Source organism: Bactrocera neohumeralis, unplaced genomic scaffold (assembly GCF_024586455.1).
Source record: "Bactrocera neohumeralis isolate Rockhampton unplaced genomic scaffold, APGP_CSIRO_Bneo_wtdbg2-racon-allhic-juicebox.fasta_v2 cluster09, whole genome shotgun sequence".
NCBI lineage: Eukaryota > Metazoa > Arthropoda > Insecta > Diptera > Tephritidae > Bactrocera > Bactrocera neohumeralis.
In genome coordinates this window covers 26,453,104-26,475,324 of record NW_026089622.1, presented here as the reverse complement: position 1 = coordinate 26,475,324, position 22,221 = coordinate 26,453,104, and the positions used below count along the sequence as shown (strand labels likewise).

Genomic DNA, 22,221 nt, shown 5'->3' with positions numbered 1-22,221 from the left:
ATTTATATACTTAAATAAATATTTGCTTTGGTCATTAAGCTTTTCGATATCATGTTAAAAGACCAAGCGGTCGCACATTTGCCCATACATATATAATTATGCGTGCATGTAAACAAATATAAAAAAACCATACGCATAATGTTTGTAAATTTGTCACATGCAACAAATGTATATAAATATGTACATTCAATGCTTTATGCGAAATTTCCGTTGACGCGGACAACCCATGGCGAAGCTCATATTTTTTGCTTTCATGTCAAAGAGTCAATGTGTCGAAAGAATGACGCGACAACAACATTGTGTTGTTGGTAGAAAATCCGAGCTGTGACGAAAACACAAACGAACGATCGCCAATTGGCACTGCTTCCCTTGCCGCTGTACCAGCTTCGCCTAAAACCTAGCGTAGATATGTATGTTTGTGTGTGAGCTTGCATACATATCGGCGCAGATTTTTGCAAGCCGCGTAACAATATTTTGTACATTCCTTGACAAATACAGTCAATCCCGATTATGTGCCACAATCAAAGATACAGATTTTTGTGTTTTAAAAAAAAAAAAATTTAATATGGCACATAAGCGAGTGCGGATACTGAAGCGAGTGGTACTTAAAACAATAATTTCGATGTATTTCAAAAAACCAACCGTGAGATACAGCAAGATATAGGCAGTTAAGAGGGATGATTTTCATTTAAGCGGAGTACTACTTAACCGGGATCCACTGTACACACAAATCAGAGGAATATTGAAATTTTCTTTGACATATTTCTTGACTTGAAAATCGACAAATAAACTATGTTGTCAATTTTATGCTATAGGTACTTATATTTGCGGGGTTGTCGCTTTTTCCTTCCCATACAAATATCAGAAATTGTTCAATTTATGATTTTTAGCTTTTGCCATCGTCGCGAAAAGTCGCTTGAGGGCAAAGGCTTGTGATGGTGTTTGTTTTTATGAATGAAGCAAGTTTGCCTGTTGGAAGTGCGCTTGCGTTCATGAATGAAATTATTGTTGTTAAGTGTTTTTCTACAAAATTGGGCATCGACTATTTGGCTGCCATATTGACTTGTGACGCTGCTGCCGCCATTGTTGTTTTTGTAAAGCAATGTTTGTAGTTTTTGCGGGTGACATATTTACATGTGTACGCATATTTGTATGTTGGTTTGTGTATACATTATTTGTTCGGCAATGTCGTACACATATGCATATTAGGGTGTCCGTTATTTACCAAATTGATTATTTTTGACCCGACGCCCCCTAAACTTTTAGTTTTACATCTAAAACCAAATATCAGACCATAAAAAGCCCTTAATTTTCATTATAAACCTTGCCCCAAACACGATACATTTCCCATTGAAATTACATGGGATTTTTCCACTCTTTACCAATATTTTGTTTTCTCTGGAGCTTTCTCGTTTGTAGGAATAAAAAGGTCATATTCTTGTACAGAATTGAATACTCTACAAAAAAGTCTTGACAATTTTTTGATATACTCACTCCTTTAAAACTTTTAGTTAAAATTAACATCTAGTAATATGCAAATATCAGATGTTTAATAAAGGAAAATGTACTCAAATGGTTTAAATTTGATTTGATTTGCAAATTTTTCTTACTTAAAACTATAGGCATAATATATTTTTTAGAATAAACAATTGAATTTTACAAAAAAAAATGTCAATATCCGTAAAAAAGAAAAAAAAACTTTAACCTTAAATAACGTAAAAATTGTCAAGACTTTTTGTAGAGCATTCAATTCTATACAAGAATATGTCTTTTTTTATTCCTACAAACGAAAAAGTTCCAAAGAAAAAAAAATATTCGTAAAAAGTGGCAAAATCCCATGTAATTTCAGTGGGAAATGTATCGTGCTTGGGGCAAGGTTTATTATGAAAATTAAGCGCTTTTTATGGTCTGATATTTTTTTTTAGATGGAAAACTAAAAGTTTAGGGGGCGTCTCTTCAAAAATAATCAATTTGGTAAATAACGGACACCCTAATGCATATGTATGTACTATACATATAGAGCAGTGCGCGCACACCTTTTACTGATAAATGATAATATCACGATTTGAATTTGAATTCTACTTACATACGTATGTATGTAACTATGTGCTAATATCTAGATGCGTATGAAAATTTAAATGAAGAAATGTAGTTTACATACAATATTATTGTAATATATTAAGTTTTTTGGGATATTAAGATAGCATCTCATATACATACATACTATATAGCATATATACAAACATATTCATATATAAAATTATATTATATTACCAAACATAAGAAATATTTAAAAAGTAGCTCTTATTTGTACATTAACTACAAATATTACTTTGAAAATAGCATAATTTAATGATAATGTTATCAATTTTGAATGAAGTCAGAAAAATTCGCAAAATGATAGTCATATCAATAAATATAATTGCATGCAAACGTATACACAAATATGTACATATGTGTATAAGCAAAAGGCCAAGATGCGTCTGTAATAGCAATGTATATTTCTGAGCAGAGATAAAGAGATGTGTAACTCCACTCTCACTGGAAGTGAGAGAGCAATTGCTAAACGTCAAAACCACCTAAACTTTGACAGTTGATCGAGTTCAGGAGGTTTTGACGTTTAGCAATTGGAAACGAGCGATGGCCAGATTGAAATTTTATCAAAAAAATATGTAAACGGAGGGATTAGTTGCATCGTTCAAGACCACTTATAAAAATGAAAATTAAATAAATTTGTAAAATTTAAAGATATTTGATGAAACGTTTTGTAATTTGAAGCATCATAGTTTTATTTTCAATGGAAAATGATTAAAAACGTTTAATGATTGAGAGCTAACAAGCTTAAATCCAATTATTGGGCATTGAAAGGACAAAAGTCAGTTGTTATAATATTCTTTAAAAAGATTTAAATAGTTTCTCCATATAATAAATAACCGCTATATAGTAATTTTCATTCATACTAAATGTTGGGTGTTTGAATTTAAATGCCCAAAAATTGTAATTTTGTTCAATCTGGCCATAATGGAAAATGTTATAAAAAACGCTAATTTTGAGGCGCTCTCACACTGGAATAAGTTTAACAACCCTTTATTCCTGTTTCTGAGCATAATTTTCATTGAATGCTCAGCTCTGTTCACGCGCCACTGTTAAAATTTCTCCTTCTTAGCTAACTGTGGTGAAACACGCTCATCGCATTTTGTTAGCTTTTGACAGTTTACACGATTGTCCGTTGTTGGACCTTCTCAATAAATATACATACGTTCTCTCCTAGCAGCTTGAGTGGCGATCATGCCACATTTTCCAAATAACTTATAATACAATTGTAAACTTCTGATATCTTTCGAATGTAATGTCCAAATTGAATAATTCAAAAAGTTATAAAATGGTATTGAAGCACAATTAAATAGCGGTGGCATTTACAAATATTTTTTAAAATGATAAAAACAGTTATTGTGACATAAATATTGTATTGTTTAGTTTCTGAAACAAAACTTCCTAAATGCGCTTGTAGTTTTACCTTACAAATTTTGAAAAATGTTTCTTATTAGTATAGCATACTTCGTTTTACTAGCGGCAATTTAATTAAATGTAAAGCCATAACTTATTTTTCGTTTCAATAAAATTTTATTTTATTTTTTTAATACGAGAGCACTAAAAGTTCATCGTTTTATGAACGTTGCGAGATCCCCCAATGGTTCGTCGCGTCCGAACATATTACATTATTTCTTTACATGTTCTTTGCAATTGTTGACATATGTATGTCTGTATAATAAATTTCATTTAACTAATTTTAGATTGTGGATATTCCAATGAAGAAATAAGGATAGTTGGTGGTAGACCAACAGGCATTAATCAATACCCTTGGATGGCTCGTATAGTATATGATGGCAAATTTCATTGCGGAGGTTCTCTGCTTACAAAAGAGTATGTGTTAACAGCAGCCCATTGTGTTAAAAAACTAAGAAAATCAAAAATACGGATAATTTTTGGAGACCACGATCAGCATATTACATCTGAATCTAAAGCCATTCAGAGGGCCGTAAGTGCTATAATTAAACATAGAAATTTCAACCCCGACAGTTATAACAACGATATAGCGTTGATAAAATTAAGGAAACCAATGGCGTTTTCGAAAATTATAAAACCGGTATGCTTACCGCGTTTTAACTATGATCCCGCAGGTACATAAACATTAAAAAATCTTAGATTAACTATTGCTTATTTATATTGTTTAATATTTATTTAGTTTATATGTAAGTGTTGCAAAAAAAGTTTTGGATTTAAATGTACATTATATTTTACAAGATATATGAAATTTTTTTGTGATATTTAATTTTTGTAGTAATCGTACATCATTTTATAACTACATATTGTGTTACGTAATTATATGTTTATTGGGAAATGCAATCGAAAATCAGTTTTATAGATGTAAACTGCTATAACTAGCAACTAATTAAAAACGAAGACTATAACAATTTTAAGTTTCATGTACTACAAAGACTGTTAAGCATTTGGCTTGACGACAGGTCAAATGTCTTTTAACGAGATTGAGTCCAAACTTGAAGCTTATGATCATTTAAAAAAATAGTAGTGAAGTGTTCGGTATAACATTTCATCAAAGAAAAAACTACATACAAGTATGTATATTAAAGCTTATATATTACTTATGTATGTGTACTTTTTTCAGTAAAATTATTTGTAAGAACACTATATACAAAGAAAATATTTTAGACTTTAGACATTTTTATACCCTTGCAACATGTTGCTACAGAGAATAGTATTATAGTTTAATTCACAAAAATATTTTTATGTAACAACGAAAACAAATCGAGGTAGATAAATGCTTATATATAAATAAATTATTTATTTTCTGTGAAATTTTCGATTTACTTTAAGAATTAAGGAATCAAATAAATATTGGACAAATTCGCGTTTAGTGTGGCATTACAAATGGATGTACGGGAGTTCGGAAAATGTTTAAAAATTGTCATTTACAAGTACAATCCAACCTACGTATGTAGTTTGCTGTCTTGAAGACTTATTTAACTTTTACCAAACGAAACTGTGCTATCTTCAAAGCTCTCAAAAATAACGGGTGATCCAAGTAGATGTACTTTTTTCAATAGCCTTTTTGTGTCTGATACCGTGTGAGTCTTATTAGGCATGTTATTTTTATTCAGTATTGTTTATCATGGACAGACTTACGTCTGAACAACGTTTACAAATCGTTCAACTTTATTACAAAATTCACGTTCTATAAAGAACTAACATACTTAGCCCTCTTTGCCTGGCATTATTTAGCATACATGAACAAATAATTACAAAAACCACAAAAACGGTAATTTTTTCAGTTTTAAATATTACAAAATTTACTTTAACTCTTTTGTTTTAACTTATAGTGTACATACATATGCCCTTCAATATCCCGTTTGTAAAAAATCAAAAATTCGGGCAAGCGACAAAAAAGGCACAGACGCACCATCATTGACCAATAAGATTCGAGCAATCTGTGCATATTTTCTTAGTATTTAATATTACAACGAAATCAAATTTATTCATAAGGAAGGCTATGTTCGTAAATGCATCATGACGCGCATCATGACGATTGCATAACAAACAGAATGTTCAGAAATGCCAATATTGCAGCACTGCAATAATCAAGCGTTCAAAAAGACAACACTTCTATCAGCTGTCACTCATAATTTCTATCAAAAAATTGTTTACTGCATTTAACTACGATGCCTGACGAAAAGTAAGTGCAAAACTGTTTTATTTGAATTTTTGTATTGAAGTTTAGTTAAATTATGTTAAAAATAATTGTATAAATTATTATTTTTAAATTTTTAGTGAAAATCTTAGTAATGCGGAGACACAGTTATTGGTGAAAGTACGGTTGAATATGGAGGACGAGTTTAAATCGGGTAGAAGGAAAAAAAATGTATTGTGGAAGAAAGTTGTGACCGAGGTTAAAAATGTAAATGAAAACAATAAAAATTAAAATGAAGTTCATCAGAAAAAGTAATAAAAAAATTATTCAAATAAAGGAAGGCGAGGTAAAGTAAATTTTTTTTGATGAAAACAGAGTGGTAAAATAGTTTCTCCTATCGATTCCATTGATATCATCTGAATCAACACGGCGAATGGGGGCATCTTGAATTCCTTCGATTTCATTGTTGGTTTCCATATCGGCATGTGTTATTGTATCGTTAATATGTTCAGAATAACCTCCCTTATTTAAGATAAAATTGTGTAAGATAGCGCAAGCGAGTATTACATTAGATGTGGCTTTAATGCTCGAAGCTTCAATATAATTTAAAATTTTAAACTGTTTCTTAAAAATCCCGAAAGTTTGTTCTATAAATACTTTGTCTTTTAAAAGACGAACATTTGTACCTACAAATTTTTCTTTTTGACTTCAATACCCTTCTTTTTCTTAAATTTAAAGAAAATCTATCATTTCTTTGCTCACAAATTTCATCTAGTGTTAGATTCAGCAAAATTTCTATTTTAGTATTATACGCGTTCAAAAATGCAAAGAAATGTATCTGCAAATTGTCAAAAATTGTATAAGAAGTATCAAACGTCAAACTTGCAGTGTTGCTACTGTTGCTTATGCTGCAAGTCATGATGCATTTACGAACATAGCCGAACGCGGGCGTTCCGCGATGTCAATTCGTTTTCTTATGGAACTTCCTCTAAAATGAAGAATTTCAAGCAAAATTTAATAAAAAAAAGGAACAATAAAGTTAAAACGAAAAACAGCCTGGAAACGCCGTATTTGCACGTTGCCTAGAAATTGAAGAATCTTCTGATGTTCACTTCACAAAAGAAAAGTGCCACGTGGCTCATTGCCGCCCTGTGTAATAGCTCCTGACAATTTTCGTACGCATATTAATAAGATGTGATATCTGATTTGCTTCATTATTGTTTTCATACCACTTTATCAAGGTATTGATGCATTCAACTGCTTCGGAAAAACTGACTTTCTGTTGTTGCATATCTTCCTCGACAACTGGTTCTTCATCTTCATTGTTAGACACTTCGAAATCTCATCATCTTCCGTATTTTGATCGTCGTTCCAATTTTCGATGTCTTCACTGCTGACGTCAACACCACCCACCTTGGACAATAACGATTGTACCTCTCGATGTGTATCATCGTGAGAACTATTTGATCTAATCAATGTAAGCAATGGAATTTCGTCTTCGCTGTCGTATTGATCATCGTCCCACTGTTTTATATTTTTCTAAGCTTTTATAAGCACAGCTCTTGGCAATTCATCCCATGCTAATTTAAGCAGCAAGATGGCATCACGAATTGAATGCCCTTTCAAAATATTCTCAACCGGAATGTTTTCTTGTGCTACAATGTTCCATAACAGTTTAGCCCGGTATTCTAACTTGACCAGTCTTATGGGATTTTGATCCATGGGCTGCAAAACAGCTGTCACGTTAGGTGGTAAAAGCATTGCCGCAATGTTTCCATCATCTGACTTTAACTTGTCAATTGGCTTATGTGCAGTACAGTTGTCAATCAGCAATAATGCCCTTGGTGGTAAATTATTTTCAGCAGAAAATTTGCGAACCTGACAAATATTTTGGCACACTTAAAAATTTTAAAGGATTGAAAAAATAAATTTACCTGCTTAATAAAGGAATGATGGAACCAGCGGAAGAATTGCTCTGAATTCATCCAAGACTTTTGCGAGTTAGCATATTCCAATGGGTTTTCAAACCCCTTTAAGCAACAGGGGTTTGCGGATTTACCAATTATCAATGGTTTCAACTTATGCGAACCATCTGCGTTCGCACACAACATAAATGTGATTCTATCCTTTGCTATTTTTCGGCCAGGTGCCGTCTTTTCGTTTGCCGCGACAAATGTTTTATCGGGCAGGAAACGATAAAATAATCCACATTCATTTGCGTTATAAAGCTGCATGTCCGAAATTTCCATTTCATTCATTTTTGCCCGGAAATTAAGAATGAACGGTGTTATTCCTGACTTGTCGCTTGGGAGGCTTTCCCCACAAATTTTTAAGTGGCGAATACCGAATCTTTTCTTGAAATTTGCAAGCCATCCATCACTTGTATGAAATTGTTTTCCTGTGTGCAATTTGGCAAATTCGAGCTTGGCTCTTGCCTTTAAAATTGGACCACTCATTGCACAATTACGCTGTCTTTGGCTTAAGAACCATTTATACAACCTTGCCTCAAGAACGGGATATTCCGATTTATGTAAAGTTTTCTTGGTTGCAACTTCATGTGTGTTTGCCACTGCCTCCAAAATTTCATGACGTTTTTTCTTTATTTTTGAGATGGCCGCCTTAGATACATTATAATCCAACGCCAATCGATTTCCATGAATAACTTCATCGAGTTTTCTTAAAATCTCAGCTTTTTGATGCAAATTTAATCTGATTTGCAATGATTTTCTCTGCTTTGTTGGCATTTTTTAACACACTAACCATAAACAACTCGCAAGTTTAAACGCTCATGACACACTACGTATATACAGTACTTGTCCAATAAATTACGAACGAAAACAAAAATTTTATATTTTTAATATAATTTAATAATATTGAATTTGATTCAATACAAAAATATGATAATTTAAGTTTAATGTATATAGCATATAAAAAATAATTTTTTTTTAAATACGCCAAATATTTATGTTTTTATTAAATATTAAAGTTAGAACTCCGGATAATTTTTTTGTTCGTTCGTAATTTATTGGACAGGTACTGTATGTACCTCGCGACACCGACTATAATTTTTACATAGAAATTCGGGGAATACATAGCAATGAGGGGAATACCCGAGCTTGTTTTTCTTGCCAAACAAACGGTTGGGTTTGAAAAAATAGAAAAGCTCAAAAAAGTTAACCCAAAGTAGCCGAAGGTTTAACTTTCTCGCGAGTTAACTTTTGCGCGATTCTACTGTATTTGAAAAGAGCATAAATCAGTTTTGAAGAACAGAGCACTGCAAAATGAGCAAAAGTGTCAACGAGATGTCTATGCATAGAAACTTTGTCAACTTCGCGGTAATGTGCACAATGCAGCGTCAATATGTATGCGATCTGAAATGTTTATTTGTCGGCAAGTTTTCATTTGCTTTTTTCAATGTTTTGTCAGAGCTCAATTTTTTGCTACGCCCTGTCTTCGCGCCAACTCGCCGTTACTTCCATGGACAGAGGCTTTTCAACGGAAAAGTTTACCTGTTATAATAAAGCTTAATTTCTTTTGAGAAATACTGCTACCTAACAGCTTATTTACGTAATATAATAATATTTACGCAAAATTAAAAATATGCTTAAATTTGTACCAATTTTAAAATGTTTTAAACAAAATCGGTTAAGAGTTTGAAGTGTTGTTTGCGCGAGCAAATCTGTACGAACTGGATGTCAAAAAATGTAAACAAAGAAACTTGGTATTTTACACTTTGCTCGAATCTTTCACTTTTGCTCGCCCTTATCAGTGTGTTGCAGCTAAATGTTAAATAACATTTCCTGTCTAAATTTAACATTCTCTGTTATAATTAAGAATTGTTTTTTTTTTTTTTTTTTTAATTTAAGATCGTAAGACGGTTAAAAATTAACATTTTCCGATGTTTTGTTTTTACCAACCATCATCATTGGATTCCCTTCTAAGTGGTTCAGGCCATTTTCATTTCATGCAACGGTTTAGTCAGCTATAGCGAACAGACAAAAACCCAACTTATTTTTATATATGTATGTATGTACATACATACTATATGTATGTATAGTATTAGAAGAAGTGTTTCGTGACCTTCCCTCAATTTATGGTCAACATAATCGGTCTACTGAGCGTATTATTTGCAACACCGTCACCCATCCTGAAACCAAGCGTTCATTATTGTACAATATTCGTCTGATAAACCACGTCCAGCACGCAAAAGAGAAAATACATCTGCTGTAAATGAGAGTCTACACGAAGACCGTTGAGAGTTGATTCGGTGCCGTTCGCAGCAACTCGGACTGACGTATGGAACGATTTGGCGCTTTTTACTCGACCTTTTAAGCGACATCGCTTCGCTCTATGGGCTCTTCAAAAATTCCAGGAAGATCCGACGTTTTCTAGTGAAATTTTGTTCAACGATGAGGCTCATTTCTGCCTCAATCGGTAGGTGAACAAGCAAAATTGTTGCATTTGGGACGAAGCACAATCTGAAGAGATTCAAGAGCTGCCATCTCATCTGGAAAAAACAGATTTGGTGTGGTTTGTGGACCGATGTCTAAATTCAATTGTCGATTCGTATTTCTTGAAAAATGATGGCGGTGAGAACATAACCGTCATAACCGTGATAATCGACTTTTGAGCACGATTCCGATTACTTTGGCGGTCGGTGACTAAAAACGAATTTCGGTAGAAATGGGGTATGTGTGATAGTGGAGCTTATCCAGAGGAGGAATGTGTATAATGTTGCTAACACTTATATTTTTAAAATATTCCCGATTAAAAATTTGTATGAACAACACAAGATATTTCACAATGTTTAACTAATTTTTTTACATTTTTCACTTTGTTCATTGAAATACACACTTAAAACATTGATATATATTTTAGCTAAATCTACTAATTTAAAAATCACTTAGCAACATCATATGGTAGTTAAAATGGTCAGATTGTTTACTATTATGACGAAAACGAACGTGGCCACAAATTAAAAACCAAATATAAAGTATTCTTCAAAGACGGGGTTTTTTGGTTGTACTTTCTCGTACTTATATCCCCCGATCAAATACGAAAAGGCTTTGTAAAAGCCGTTGTCATAAAAATCGATCGGCTTTCTGCTAACCAAATCAACTTTGTACAAGTGGGTTTGTAAAAGTATTGATCCGCAAGGTACATTTTTTTCAGGATTATTCGATTTATAAGTTTAAGGTATAATATGTATAATTATCATGATCTCTTTAGTTATAGCAAATTGTGGCATACAATTGAATTGTCCAATAATTTCGAACACGTCAACTTTAGTTGCACCGAAGTTATAATATCCTTCATAAATACAATATATTCCACAAAAGAACTTGGTTTTGATCGAACATTAACTCGAACTAAAATCAATGCGAAGACATCTCGCAAAATAAAAAAGTTTTCCATACAAGGGGTGGATTTTGATCGATCAGTTTGTATGACAGTGATATGTTATAGTCCAATATCGGCGGTTCCAACAAATGATCTGCATCTTGAGGAAAAATCGACGTTGTGCAAAATTTCAGATCAATATCTCAAAAACTTAAGTACTCGTTCGAAAAAATACAGAGAAACGGACATGGCTAAATCGACACAGCTCGTCATGCTGATCATATATTCGATATATAGTACATACATATATAGTTCTTTATATTCATTCCTTTTTTATACTCTCGCAACAATGTTGCTAAGGAGAGTATTATAGTTTTGTTCACATAACGGTTGTTTGTAAGTCCAAAAACTAAAAGAGTCAGATATAGGGTTATATATACCAAAATGATCAGGGTGACGAGTAGAGTCGAAATCCGGATGTCTGTCTGTCCGTCCGTCCGTCTGTCCGTCCGTCCGTCCGTGCAAGTTGTAACTTGAGTAAAAATAGAGATATCATGATGAAACTTGGTACCCGTATTCCTTGGCTCCATAAGAAGGTTAAGTTCGAAGATGGTCAAACTCGGCCTACTGCCACGCCCACAAAATGGCGGAAACCGAAAACCTATAAAGTGTCATAACTAAGCCATAAATAAAGATATTAAAGTGAAATTTGGCACAAAAGATCACATTAGGGAGGAGCATATTTGGACGTAATTTTTTTGAAAAAGTGGGCGTGGCCCCGCCCCCTACTAAGTTTTTTGTACATATCTCGGAAACTACTACAGCTATGTCAACCAAACTCTACAGAGTTGTTTTCTTCAGGCATTTCCATATACAGTTCAGAAATGGAAGAAATCGGATAATAACCACGCCCACCTCCCATACAAAGGTTATGTTGAAAATCACTAAAAGTGCGTTAACCGACTAACAAAAAACGTCAGAAACACTAAATTTTACGGAAGAAAGGGCAGAATGAAGCTGCACCCAGGCTTTTTTAAAAATTGAAAATGGGCGTGGCCTCGCCCACTTATGAACCAAAAACCATATCTCAGGAACTACTAGACCGATTTCAATGAAATTCGGTATATAATATTTTCTTAACACCCTGATGACATGTACGAAATATAGGTGAAATCGGTTCACAACCACGCCTTCTTCCAATATAACGCTATTTTGAATTCCTTCTGATGCCTTTTCTGTATAATACGAGTATATACATAAGGAACCAATGATGATAGCGGAATAAAACTTTATAAAAATACAGTATTTGAAAAATATGTAAATGACTGATAATGAAATCTCGATTATCACTTTATCATGCGAGAGTATGAAATGTTCGGTGACACCCGAACTTAGGCCTTCCTTACTTGTTTGTTAGAACTTTTTATACTCTTGCTACCAGTTGCTACAGAGTATTATAGTTTTGTTCACCTAACGATTGTATGTATCACCTAAAACTAAGCGAGATAGATATAGGGTTTTACACATATATATAAATGTTCAGGGTGACGAGAAAAGTTGAAATCCGGTTGACTGTCTGTTTGTCCGTCCGTCCGTTCGTCCGTACAAGTTTTTAGTACAAAAACAAATCGAGCTCGCAGATGGGCGTAATGGCCCACATTGCCATTAACCGAAAATATAAAAAGTGACATAACTAAGCACCAAATAAAGATATAAAACACATATTTGGAAAAAATTTAAAAAAAGTAGCCGTGGCCCCGCCCTCTAATAAGTTTAATTATGTATCTCCTAACTCACTACAGCCACAATAACCAAATTTGCTCAGCGCAAATCTTACAAGATGTTCTACCTACAGTGTGAAAATGGACCAAATCGGATGAAACCCCCGTTCACTCCCCATAAAACGGTACTGTTAAAAATGGCACCGCCCACTTTTTGGTGAAATCCCATATCTCGAGACCCGACTGACCGATTTCAACAAAATTTGGTACGTGGTATTTTTTCATATTTCTATGTGACGTTGTAAAAATGAGCGAAATCGGACAATAACCATGCCTACTTCGCATATAGCACAATTTTCAATTCCACTGGATTCCTTTACTTTCCAGTACACAAACCAAAAAGCAATTAATATAATGGGATTAAACTTTCCACGAATAATGCCTTTAGTGTATTTTATAATTAAAAATTGTTCAAATCCAACAAAAACTGTTCAAGCCTCTAGGTACCTAGGCATATTTATACCACGGTGAATTGACTTTTGAAATTTAAAGATAATCATTCTCTTATAATGGTATTTCTGTATGCCTAAAATGGGTTGAATCGGACCCATACTTCCCTTAGCCCCCATATACTTCTACTGTGATCAAATTGAAAGGTGAATTTTGTCCATTTCATCTCCTTCAAACTAATCCCCTCCCGCTGCAATACACTTATGCCAACGAATTTTCCTGTCATCATAGCAGTTGGAAAAATCCTCCGTCGTGATGGCCATCAGAGCCTTCTTCGAATCAGCTTTTATATCATCAATTGAGTCATAACGGTGTCTCCGAGTGGTCTTGTGAATTTGCTGAATAGCCAGAAGTTACATGAAGGTAAATCAGGCGAATGCGGTGGTTGCGGCACGATATTAGTTGAAGATGTGGCGAAATGATCACGAGTAACCAATGCAGTATGAGATGGTGCATTATCGCACTTCTTTGTTCAATACATTTAGACATAGTAAAAATCGAAGAAGTCATTTTTAGAGCCTCACAAAACGACGTGCATCTCAAATAATATATCAATATTTTGACGTGAAATTTAGCTTGGACAGTATTAAAAAAAATTACCGATTCGAAAAGTACGCGAAGTGTAAATCAAAAGTTCACCTTTCACCTTTGTTCACAGTATTATATATAGAATTTCTTCGATTTTCAGGTTGATATTTTCCACCATAAAGTATTTCCCTGGCTTTGATTCTTGTAAGTGTTCGGGTGCACCTGCACTTAGCCCTCCTTACTTGTCTAGTTGGCTAATTCCTTAAACTTAGCTGCAGACTTAGTCGAATTTGAAGTAATTCTAACAGTTTTGCGTAATGACTGTTCAGATAGTGCTTTTTTCCTTTAAAGTGTTTTCCATATGCCTCTGATGCTTTAAATATCTATCAACAGTTCTTGAACTGCGTTTTATCTGTTTGGCATTTTTACAATTGGATAGTCCTTAGGAGTAAAAAAATTATTCTTCTTCACGTTAGAATAAGCTTAGAATATTAGTTTTTCCCATTTTTACTTTAATTGGGCTCGAAAACAATTTATTTCTTTATTTTTAGTACTTTCTCAATTGAAAAAACTGCACTTTTTTACTCAAGACAAAGAAATGTAAAGTGCGTCTATTTCAATGATGAACTAAAAACGTACCCGATTGCCACAGACATTTCTGGAATCGTCGAATGTGCAGTTATTCTTTCGCAAATCAACCAACTATGAGCACATATTCTTCGGAGAAGATTCCAACTTTAATAAGAAAAGCATTTTGGACAATAAGAAAAAGCATGGTTATAAATAAAACAATTTATTAAAAAAAAGTTAATGCGTCTATACTAAAACCAGCAGTGTAGGGTGCGGATATTGTTTTGTTCAAATACGAATTCGTCTTAATTGTGGTTTGTACTGTAGTGTGTTTATTAAAAAAAAAACGTTAATGCGTCTATACTAAAACCGGCAGTGTAGGGTGAGGATATTGTTTTGTTCAAATAGGATTTCGTCTTAATTGTGGTTTGTACTGTGGTAGTAAATGGTAATATTGATTTTATTTTGTTGCATTATTTTTCGATTTAGATCTATATTTTTCATTGCTTACTTACTAATTAATTTTTTGCAAAAATTCCCTTTCTGCCTTGGCCCTGTACTTATAACTAAGCTTATACTCTAAAAGGTTAATATCAAATTCTCCTAATTCAAATGTAAGGAAATTATCTAACATTGATATTATTTTCTGGAGTTTGTTATTGAGAAACCATGAAGAATTTGATCCAATGAATAACGCAAGCATTATGGTAGATCAATTTATTGACAGAGTCGAAAGAGTAGTGGAAGCATATAGATGGGATGATACATTTTTATTGTTCGCTATTTATACACGACTAAAACGAGTTGCACGTCATTATCCACATCACACACAACTTGATGATTGAAGAATTGAATACTTGATCGTGATATTATTACGAAATCGACATACGAATATACAAGCCCCGTGGTTTTAGTCAAGAAGCAAAATGGAAGTGATCGATTATGTATCGATTACCGACGAATTAATAAGATGACAAAGAAAGAAAATTTTTTTGTCACTCGATGTGAATAGTGCGTACTATCAAATTGAAATATCACCCGATAGCCGTTAATACACTGCTTTTATCACAACGGACGGCTTATACGAGTTCAAATGCATACGGTTTAGATTACGATACACCAGCTGACGTATTTCCACGAGTCTGACTCGTGGTGTGTAGAAGTGTACATTTGATCAAAAGAGAATTGGAATTTTGAGTGCATTATCTACTGCAGATCAGTTGTGTAATTATCCATATTTTTGGCAACGCATTAAAAATAAATAAAATTCGTTTCGTTTTGCGACAGTTCGTAAGCATCAAAACTGGTTTTTTTAGTGCAAGTTGTGTGCGAACAGTTGGAATTGGTAATTGATACATTAAGGGGTTTATAGACTCTTGACAGAAATCCAAAGACGAATAGAGACGGGCGACATGCGACATTATATGGATGACATCCTAGTTGGCAACAACTCCTTCGACGAAATGTACACAAAGCTTTCTCGTATACTCTAAGTACTACGCACATGTGGACTCACATTGAACGTTAACAAATGTGAATTGCTCACGCAAACGATAACATTTTTGAGACGTCAGTTAACTCCCGAAGGCATCAGTCCGGGCAACGTTAAAACCAACGCCATCGTAAATTTTCCAGAGCCTAGAAATGTCACTGAAGTACGCAAGCTTTTAGGTCTCAGTGGCTACTTTCGAAAGGTTGTCGCGGTATTTCCGAGCCGTTACGCAAATTTTTACGCAAGGACACCGAATTCGCATGGGGACATCAGCAAGAGTCGTTGTTGATCCAGAGAACGTAAAGTATAGAGAAGGTGCAAATCGAAATCTGTATGATGTTCGATTGGACGGCTAACAGAGCTTATAAGATTGTGACACGGAATTTCACCATTCTCGCTGCTATTTAGCAGAATTGAGCACGTGCAATGGCAGAAATATATGTAAAACGACTGAATTCATGCGAGAATGAATAAAGAGAAATGCTTTGAAGAAAAGTATGCAAAGTCAAAGAATGTAAAGAAGCATTCTCTGAGACACATATGCGTGATCTTGTATCATATGAACCATTTTTTTCAGAAAAATTGTAAAAATTTTAGTTTTTTACAAAATCGTAAAAAATTAGATAAAAATAATTAATTTTATTTTTTAATTTTTTAATTATTTCAAAAAAGTTACAAATATTTATTTCGTCTATTACAAAGCGAAGATGTGTCAAATGAACTTCATTTCTTCAAAGAAAATTGATGACCTTCATGAAATATGCATATTCGCATTATTTCGTTATCATTTCCATATTTGTACCAATAGAATTTCTATGGCATACACATATGTACATACATATATTATTTCTTTGGCACATTTGTCTGTATGTTTACGAAAGCAAATGCGAGCCATATACAAGTTATGTTTTCTGGTGCGAAAACATATAAAAAAAAAAAAAAATTATTTATTTTTTTATTTTTATTTTATTTTATTTGGACAGTATGTCCATCTTTATTCCGAGTCAATTCACAACTGACTTACATCTTAATAGCTAGTTCTTTTATATGCTAAATTTATGCTAACGCACTTGAAAGTTTGCTGGCTAAATTCTGAGAAGAGGTTATTGAATTTACGTACTGATCGGAAATCGCTCAAACAGCTGTGTCAACATTATTGCATTAGTGAATTACGTGCGATCTGTATTGTAACAAATGCACTAGCAAATTACATAGAATCTGAATTGGCACAATTAAATAAAAAGTTTAATATATTTGATTCTAAGAAAATTATCATTGAGGTGAAAGCTCGTGCCGGATGTTGGCTAAGGGTTATTAACATTGGTGAAATAAAGTACGCGTGTTTGTAACATTTGTAACACCGCTTGTGTTAACTCTTCCCCTCTTAAATCGATTGTCCTCAATCGGTAATATTACTAGGGTGCTGAATTTTTAATTTGTAGGAATGGACCATTTAGCTCACTTTCATTGGTTTTTAGCGTTTCAGATGTAACATAAAATTTTTGCTTATATTTAAAAATGCAAATAAGAATAATTGCTACAATAATAATAAAAATTGCAAGTGGTATGTCTGTGCTCAAACTAATTACATGAGTGCTTTTATTTTCATTTAATAATATCTTAATATAATCATCATGTTTTAGTTGCTTTAGGTGCAGATTCTTTAGTTTTAATTCCGTAGTTGTTATATTCGTATTTTCTCTAATTTTTGTGATTAGGTTTGGCAATATAATTTTGTCGTATATTTTTATTTTAACGTTTGAGTATGTTTTGTTTTTAGCAAAGATTTCACAATTTAAGTAGGAATGTTCCTTTTATTTTTAAATCTACTTTATTACAATTATGAGATAATTCAGAGAAAAAATTTTTGAAAATTAATATACCAGGTAATATTTCGATTATATCAGTGTTTGTTAACGTTTGCATAGCGCAGTATGCTTCTTCAAAGTTCAATATTTTGGATATACATATATCAGAATTTCTTTTTAGGTTTTTCTTAAGATTATTTTTGATATTTATGTCATATACATTGTTGTTCGAGTCCGTAAAATATTCGTAAGTGCTTAATTTTATAGAATTATTCTTGAAAGGATATTAGGAGAATATTGGGGAATTTGGAGGATTATTATAATGTTTTGATCTTGCGTACCGACTGCTATCTTTATATTTGTGTAGCTGTCAAAGTCAGTTATTATGTCTAGGTCTGTTTTTGTTAAAATGTCCGAAGGGATTATACCGAGCTTACTTGAAAAAATTATTTGTCCAATGTCGTTAATGTGATCTCGCAAAAGAGATATGTCATTGTCTCTTCGGTACACCTGTTCTATAAATTGTACTTCGTCTTCTAATGTTTTTATCCTATTCTGTGTGTTTTCTTGAAATAAATTTATGTAGTCCTGAATAAGGGTCTGCTGCTCATTTATGTGACTCGTAATGTTACTAATTTGATTTGCTAAGATGTTGTTAAAGTAAGTTAGATTACCTATGTTGTTTTCCATAATTTGGTTATTTTGGTGAATTTTACTAAGGGCGTCATTGACCTGTTCTTCGTCCTCACTGTCCATAGTGCCTGCTATAAATTTCAGTCCTTTACCTAATATATTTACTAAGTCTCGTTTCGTCTTAAGATGTGGGTGCAAATTATCTATTTTAGCTCTTAGTAAAATGAAGTTTTTATGTAAAGTATCCAATAATTGTTTGTCTTCGAAAGTTATTGCTGTTAATGCTTCGATGTTACGTGAAATTAAAAAAGTCGTTTCGTCGTATGCTGTCAGATTGACGAAGTGAAGGATCTTGTCGTAATGGTCGATTACCCTTAATTCGTCCGTCTTGATGGGAATATACCCGTTATTATTGGTCAAGTCTTGAATGTCAATTTGTTGAGCCATAATCGTCGTTGTCAGTAACAAATAAAATGATATTTTTTCCATGATCCTTGGGGAAAACAAAAAATAAGAAAACGTGTATTTATCGCTTACTGCTTAATATCATTCTTATGAACTATTTTTGCAGATTCTGTTTTGATTGTTGAGTTATAGTTTTGTGCTACAATCTCTTTTCTATACCTAGGTGATAATTTATTGCCTAATCTACGATTAATTTTTACGAATATTATGTCTCCTTTTAAATATTGCTTTGGTTGTGAACGATTTTTATTGTGGTAGCATAGGTCAGCGATTTGTTTATCCTGAAGTTTCTTTATTGTCTCTTGCCTATCAGCAAGTAATAATTTTGGATCGGAACTAACTCTTCTTCCAAAGAAAGTTTCTATTGGTTTTTTTCCAGTGGTGGAATGAACTGAATAGTTAATTTTTTAACAGATTTTTCTAAAAGTTCCTGAAATGATCTATGAGTTGTTTCTACTTGTAGACAACGCATTATTTCTTGAAGCGTGGAATGAAAACGTTCTACTTGTCCGTTTGAACAGCTTGTAAATGGAGGAGTTCTATATATTTCTATCCCAAATTCATTTTCTATCATAAAATTTATTGATTCGGAGTTAAAGGATTTCTCATTGTCACCATTACTATGGTTTGTGGCACAAAAGAAAAAAGAATGTCTCTTAATGGTTGCCTAATGTCTTCTGCTGCTTTTGATTGTATTATTTTTGCAATAGCGTATTTTGAAAATTTATCTACAGCGGTGAGAACTAATTGCTTGCTGGTTAGGAATATGTCTATGTGAACGATCTGACCTGGAAATTCTGGAATAGGTGTAGCCTGTATTTCGGGCTTTGACGGATGACGATCGTATTTATTTTCTTTACATGTAGTACATAGCTTTATAATTTTCTTGATTTTATTTGCCATTCCGGGAAAATAATATTTTTCTAAAATTTGTGTCCTGTTCTCCTTGCTATTTCTATGAGCACGATTGTGTGTTTTAATTATGAGTTCTTCTTGTTCTTGTTCACTAGTTATATCTTTAACTTCTACTTGTGTGAACCTGATCCGATATTTACTAAAATGTAAGGGATACAGTTGCTGAATCTTGCTCATTACAGGTTCGTTAGTTTTTATGCAATTTATCACCGACGGGTTGAGATATCTTTTGAGAATCGAAATTAAAGTTTGTTGGGAGTAGTCTGGTTCTGTTACAATATGACGATGGTATGTGGGAAATATTATTTTGAATTGATAACTAGAGACTTCATCTTGCTTCAGAAAAATTTGATTTTTGAAGACATTAATAGGTACTTCGATGCTGTATATTAAATTATGTGACGAGCTCTCGTCCGAGTTTGTTGCTATCGACAAGGTATTGACTTTAGACTCTTTTATTGGTATTCTTGACAATGCATCGGCAACGACATTTTGTTTGCCTGGTTTATAAAACAATTCATAGGAATATTCTTCTAAAGCTGCTTTCCATCTTTTCATTTTTGTATTACTGTTTTTGTTACTCAGCGCATATGTAAGCGGCTGGTGGTCAGTAAAAATTTGTACCTTAGCTGATCCGTATAGATAGTTTCGAAATGAGTTTAGAGCCCATATTATGGCTAACATCTCTTTCTCGTTAGCCGCATAATGCTCTTCAGTTTTATTTAGTGTTCTGGAGATGAACGCTAAAGGTTTCGAATCTTGAGATAGGACGGCTCCAATAGCATAGTTGGAGGCGTCTGTTACTAACTCGAATTTCTTACTGTAATCAGGGTATGCTAGTACAACATCTCTAGAAATAAGTGATTTTTTTATATTGTTAAAGGCTTGAACTGCTTCTTTATTCAAAGTGATTTTCACATGTTGAGATTTATTTTTGGAAATTCTCCTTCTTCCCTCTGATTTAGCTAATTTTGCATAGTCTTTTATAAATTTGCGATAGTATCCAGACATTCCCAGGAAGCTTCGGAGTTCCTTTAGGGTTGCTGGTTGTGGAAATTCGGCAATTGCATCCATTTTTATTGGATTTGTTTTTACACCATCCGGGGTGATAACGAAGCCGAGAAATTCTACTTCTTTTTTAAAAAAATTACATTTGTCTAATTGAACCTTCATATTGGCTTCTTCCAGAGTTTTGAATATTCTTTTTATGTGGTTAAAGTGTTCTTCTTCAGTTTTGCTGAAAATAATAATGTCATCGATATAAACATAACAACATTTTCCAATGTGCTCCCGGAGTATATCATCCAATGCTCGTTGGAAGATAGATGGGGCATTTTTTAATCCAAATGGTAACCTTGTAAATTCATATTTACCGTTGTTAATAGAGAACGCGGTTTTTTCGATGTCAGATTTTTTTTAGTGGAATTTGGTGAAAACCACTTTTTAAATCAAGAACGGAAAAGAAATTGCTATTTCCGAGCTGAGATATTACTTCTGATATCTCGGGTATAGGATATCTGTCTGCGGTTGTGACAGCATTTAGTTTCCTATAGTCAATTACCATACGGTATTGTTTGTTACCGGCTGAATCTGCCTTTTTTGGTACGATCCATACTGGTGAATTGTATGGTGATCTGGATGGCCTTATGATACCATCGTTTAAAAGTTTTTTTACTTGTGACTCTACCTCGCTCCTAAGGGATGCGGGGTAAGGATAGAATCGTGTGTAAACGGGAGAGTCAGTCGTCGTTCTGATCTGTCCCACGACCTTTGTTGTGTAAGTAAGTTTTTCGTCTGGTTCCGAGAACAATTTTGAATTAACACTTACAATCTTTTCCATTTCTTTACTTTGTTTGGAGGATAGGTTTTCCATTTTAATATTTATTGTATTTACGCCTGGCGAAGGAAGCTGCTTAAAGTAAAGAGTGAAACCGTTTCCTAGCTTCATATAGTTATTATTTGTATAGATTATTGCATTAAGTGCTTTTAGTGTGTCATTTCCTAATATTCCATCAAAAGTCTTCAAGGACGGCATTAGGTAAAGTCTTATTTTATTTGGGATATTAAAGAGTTGTACGTAAGTATGCTCACTAATTTTTACATCGCCGATTATTGATCTTGCAAAAAATGGGTTTTCATTTTGTATTCTTTTTACAACTAATTCAGGTTTAACATAATTTTTACTTGATCCAGTATCTACCAGAAACTTTAAAATATTACCGCTCTCCGTCTTCGCTTCGAAATAAGGAAGAGAAGAGCTAATCATGCTAAAAAATGGATATCGCTAGGCTCTCCATATTCAATTTTTTTCATTTTCTTCTTCCATTGTATAAATGTGGAAGGTTCTCTGATGTTTGTTATGTTGGAAATTATTGGGCGAAGGCGGTCTCTTGCCTTGAAAGTGATTTTGAGGTGATCTATTCATATAATTAATTCGCCTTGAGTGGATACTTTGGTCAATATCCATTGGTTCAGGTTTTGGTTGGGGTTTTGGTGGTCTAGAAGGAGCATTTGTATTTTGGAAATGCATCT

The 22,221-nt window shown here is 33.4% G+C and overlaps 2 protein-coding genes across 3 annotated transcripts in view; one reads left to right on the top strand and one right to left on the bottom strand.

The window, feature by feature from the left end:
- Positions 1–22,221, top strand: part of LOC126764108 (trypsin-1) — a 225,195-nt gene that overhangs the window by 101,094 nt on the left and 101,880 nt on the right. Inside the window, exon 2 of one of the 2 annotated variants that reach the window (XM_050481901.1) lies at positions 3,795–4,181. In XM_050481901.1, coding sequence (XP_050337858.1) covers positions 3,795–4,181 — 387 coding nt within the window. The remainder of the gene's footprint in view (positions 1–3,794; positions 4,182–22,221) is intronic. The other variant, XM_050481902.1, reaches the window with a different exon arrangement.
- LOC126764083 (jerky protein homolog-like) lies at positions 7,150–8,504 on the bottom strand. The gene is made up of 2 exons (XM_050481870.1): positions 7,642–8,504; positions 7,150–7,585 (listed from the first exon to the last, which is right to left on the bottom strand). Exons 1-2 carry the CDS (start codon positions 8,449–8,451, stop codon positions 7,247–7,249), a joined length of 1,149 nt encoding a protein of 382 aa, XP_050337827.1. The 5' UTR covers positions 8,452–8,504; the 3' UTR covers positions 7,150–7,246.

Excerpts from the sequence above, each read along its gene's own strand:
- LOC126764083 (XM_050481870.1), bottom strand. The coding sequence starts at position 8,451 with ATGCCAACAAAGCAGAGAAAATCATTGCAAATCAGATTAAATTTGCAT. Across the intron at positions 7,586-7,641 it reads ATCATTCCTTTATTAAGCAG|GTTCGCAAATTTTCTGCTGA; the intron begins GTAAATTTATTT and ends AATATTTGTCAG.